This window comes from Coenobita brevimanus, chromosome 39, assembly GCF_032717465.1.
Source record: "Coenobita brevimanus isolate Jiangsu-jjx chromosome 39, ASM3271746v2, whole genome shotgun sequence".
Taxonomy (NCBI): Eukaryota; Metazoa; Arthropoda; class Malacostraca; order Decapoda; family Coenobitidae; genus Coenobita; species Coenobita brevimanus.
The window spans coordinates 3,207,169-3,210,893 of NC_136992.1; the positions used below are offsets into that span (position 1 = coordinate 3,207,169).

Here is a 3,725-nt window from a genome sequence, read left to right on the forward strand (position 1 = left end):
AAATAATTCGATATAAAAACGATACAAATAGCACAGAGGAGATTGTTCAGGCGTAATATGCAAAATAAATCGCTTAGGAAGAGGTGTTAGGAAATTCTCGAAGGCACTTAAAACGATGACTCTAAATCGTGATTGTGTGAAATTCGGTGAGCCTTTGTTGTGAGGTAGGAATGAGTCTCCTTGGTTACTAGTAGAATTTATCGTTCAGTCTGACTACAGCTGGTTAAAAAAAAAGTATAGTATTGCCTTTGTTCTCAGCCGTCAGTAATGCAGAGTGAAGTCATTAGAATTTCTGAAGTCACTAGGCTTTGATGATCCAGACATCACAGACGCGGATGTCAGACTTAGCTGGTTCAGTCACGAAAAAGTAGCGACCATAAACGGGCTCTGGCGGTACGAGTAAGAGGCCACTATAAAGTGTATATTCTGGAGCGGAAACAAATAGTGGGTTGTTGGCTGCCGTCGTGTCGTTGCCAAAGCGGAACTCCACATTGCTGTTCAGGAGGGCGTACTGGTTGATCCTGACCTCCTTGATAGCCCTGGACTGCCCTAGGTCAACGCGCCACCAAGGGGGGTTGTCAATATACCCCTCATAGCACCCTGGCTCACTGTCCAGGCTGCAGAAGTAGTTAAGACTCACAGGGTTCGTGTGGTCCCTGCCGCCATACACGGAAGGTGCGGCCGTAGCTAGACCCATGCTGATGTCGCCTGATTTGGGGTGACTGGACCAGCACCGATCATAGGTGTAGTGCGCCCCATTGCCCGCACCAGCCCAGTTGCTCGTCACCTTGGCACGGAACGTCTCACACCTGCTGCCTGTGTGGAGGAGTATCTTGCTCACACACACACACACACACACAGCACTGACCAAACTGACCACATTCTCACAGCCTACTTCAGTACTATATGATCCCCAAAGACAGAGGCATTATTCAAAGGGCTGGTGAATTAACAATGAGCGATACCACTAAAGAAATATTACGCAAAATACTAGGTGGTCCAGTGGTTATAATGCACGTACCCAAATGATGAACAAGGCATGTAACGTACAGTAAGTGGGTTTGAACCTCAGCAAATGGAGGGATTTTTTTTTTTTTTTTTTCACGTGATGCTGCCAGAAAGAGTAGGCGAATCATGCCCTTCTAAATTTATGGCTAGACTGCAACAGATTAGCTATGACTTCTTATACGCTGACGGAAGTAATATGGTACTTTTTATGTTTATCAAACAATGGTAATTATTTTGAGCACACCACCACCAGCACTCAATATAGCAACACTACCTCAGTGAAAGAAATATGCACACACACACACACACACACACACACACACACACACACATGAAACTATTTGCTTCTGTAGGAGATGCAGCAACTTCGGTCCCGTGTGGATTCGTCCGACAAGTAGGACAGAATCTGCATCTTTTCAGCGAACCACATTATCATGATTATAAGAGTTTAGTTTTTACATAATATGCATTGTTATATCAAGACATAGCACAAACACATTCTTTTTTAATTAATAAAGTGTCTTGGATGTTGGCGATCATTTCTTCCACACCATTAGAGGTACAGTACTCCCCCTCCCACACACTACAGGTACAGTACTCCCCCCCCCCACGCCACTACGGGTACAGTACTCCTCATTCTCGCAACATAAGCACAATATTACACCAGCACATAATTAACTGTCACACAAGCACGACTCAGTGTCCTGCTTTACATGGTGTATTATCCTCTCACACCTGCACATAATACTACCTCACAACACTACTACCACACCATACGTAGGCCATAATGCTGCACCACCACACACCACCATCCTGCAACAGTACCATACCACCATATCACACCACTCTATCACACTTCCACACCACCATACACCATATCATTCTACTGCACTATCCTACCACCATACATCGCCACACTTTCAGACTCAGTACCACCACACCTCAACATTACCAATACTATCACACACCACTACACTGTCACACCACCACATTACTACATCACCACACCACAACACAACACAAGGCCACACCATCACACCACTAGAACACCATACTACCAAGCCACTTCAGTACCAGAGAATCATACCATACAGATTAATCATAACACCACCACACCACATCACAATAATATACCAACATCACTGCTGGTCCACCATACCATCACACCACAATAACACACCACCAACCACCACATCAAACCATCAATCATCACACTTCCACGCAGATCTACCAGCAACACACACACACACGCACACACACACACACACACACACACACACACACACACACCTGCCAAACAGAATAGGGTGCAGTAGGGGTCGGAATTGCAGACACCACCACAGCGAATGACAGAAGGCTCCGTAAACTCCATGGATTTCAGTACACAGGCTGCCAGACCCGCAGTGAAGGTGGTGCCGGATACCTAGAAGAGTGGAAGAGGTGTGAGGATGCAAGGGAAGGGAAAGAGAGGAAGGGAGAATATGAGAGAGAAAAGTGGGTGAAAAGAGGTATTCATTATTCAGCCACTTTGCTCTATGTATCGTGATTTGCCTACCCATCTCATGTTGTTGTTGTTATTATTATCATTATTATTATTATTATTATTATTATTACTATTATTATTATTATTATTATTATTATTATTATTATTATTATTATTATTATTATTATTATTATCATTAGTTTATTATCACCATCATCATCATCATCATCCGGACCTCCTGTCCCACCCTAAGGTAGGGTGAGGAGTTGCAACGTCCAGACAGCCCAAGTTTACCCAGTTCAATGGGCCACACTTCCATTCACTCATCATTCAAGCCCCCGGAATCATGGCTCTGTCTGATACGCCACAAACTTTCACCATATTCTGGCCGGGTTAAGTGTCCCCCAGATTCCCCTATCCAAAATCACTTAATCATGGCATCATGTCAGCAGTTTATTATTATCATCATTTTTATTATTATTATTATTATTATTATTATTATTATTATCGCTTCTTCTTCTTCTTCTTCTTCTTCTATTATTATTATTATTATTATTATTATTATTATTATTATTATTATTATCATGATCATCATCATCATCATCATCATCATCGCATCGTCCCTGTCTTGTATCAGTTCTATCCTCAATATTTCTTTCACTGTCTACGCAAAGTATATGTTTTACCTTCTTCCAAACCTTCACTGTACCCCATGTCTGCTATCTGGGTCTGGCCTAGGAAGAAGAGAAAGAGAGAGAGAGAGAGAGAGAGAGAGAGAGACTGAACCTGCCATAGCCTTCTCACCTCTACAAATGTGCGAGTTAGCATCGAGGCGGTGGTGTGTGAGGGTGCAGCCAACAGACCAACCATCCCCACCAACCACGCCACCACCACACCGCCACCACGTATTCCCCGCGGGCCCTTCATCTGCCCTCTCTCCCTCTAGGTACTCTGAAATATAAAAGAAATAATGGGTATGTTATAATTCTCTCTCTCTCTCTCTCTCTCTCTCTCTCTCTCGTAACTTTGAAATATGAGAATAGTATAATGTCAGACCCTATCCATTCATATAATTATTCATCCAGGTGTAGGGAGGGGGAGGCCAAGGATGAGATGGAGGGATGGAGTGGAGAGTTATATGAGAGAGGGGGTGTGTAAGCTATAGGAGCAGGGCAATGAAATGGCGGGGGACAGGGCGACATGGAGGCGATTTGTTTGTGGCCACCCCTTACGG

General features: G+C 43.8%; 1 protein-coding gene across 1 annotated transcript; it reads right to left on the bottom strand.

Annotated features, from left to right (window-relative positions):
* Positions 1-301: 301 nt before the first annotated feature.
* LOC145396714 (uncharacterized) lies at positions 302-3,418 on the bottom strand. Its single transcript, XM_080270001.1, has 3 exons — positions 3,296-3,418; positions 2,299-2,431; positions 302-816 (listed from the first exon to the last, which is right to left on the bottom strand). The coding sequence occupies exons 1-3, from the start codon at positions 3,416-3,418 to the stop codon at positions 302-304; spliced, it is 771 nt and encodes a 256-aa protein (XP_080126127.1).
* Positions 3,419-3,725: the final 307 nt, after the last annotated feature.

What these genes read in the sequence shown, in the direction of transcription:
- LOC145396714 (XM_080270001.1), bottom strand. Translation starts at nt 3,418, where the DNA reads ATGAAGGGCCCGCGGGGAATACGTGGTGGCGGTGTGGTGGTGGCGTGG. An exon ending in TAACTCGCACATTTGTAGAG is followed by an intron (nt 2,432 to 3,295) that starts GTGAGAAGGCTA and finishes CCACTCTTCTAG; the next exon opens with GTATCCGGCACCACCTTCAC. An exon ending in CACCCTATTCTGTTTGGCAG is followed by an intron (nt 817 to 2,298) that starts GTGTGTGTGTGT and finishes TCCTCCACACAG; the next exon opens with GCAGCAGGTGTGAGACGTTC.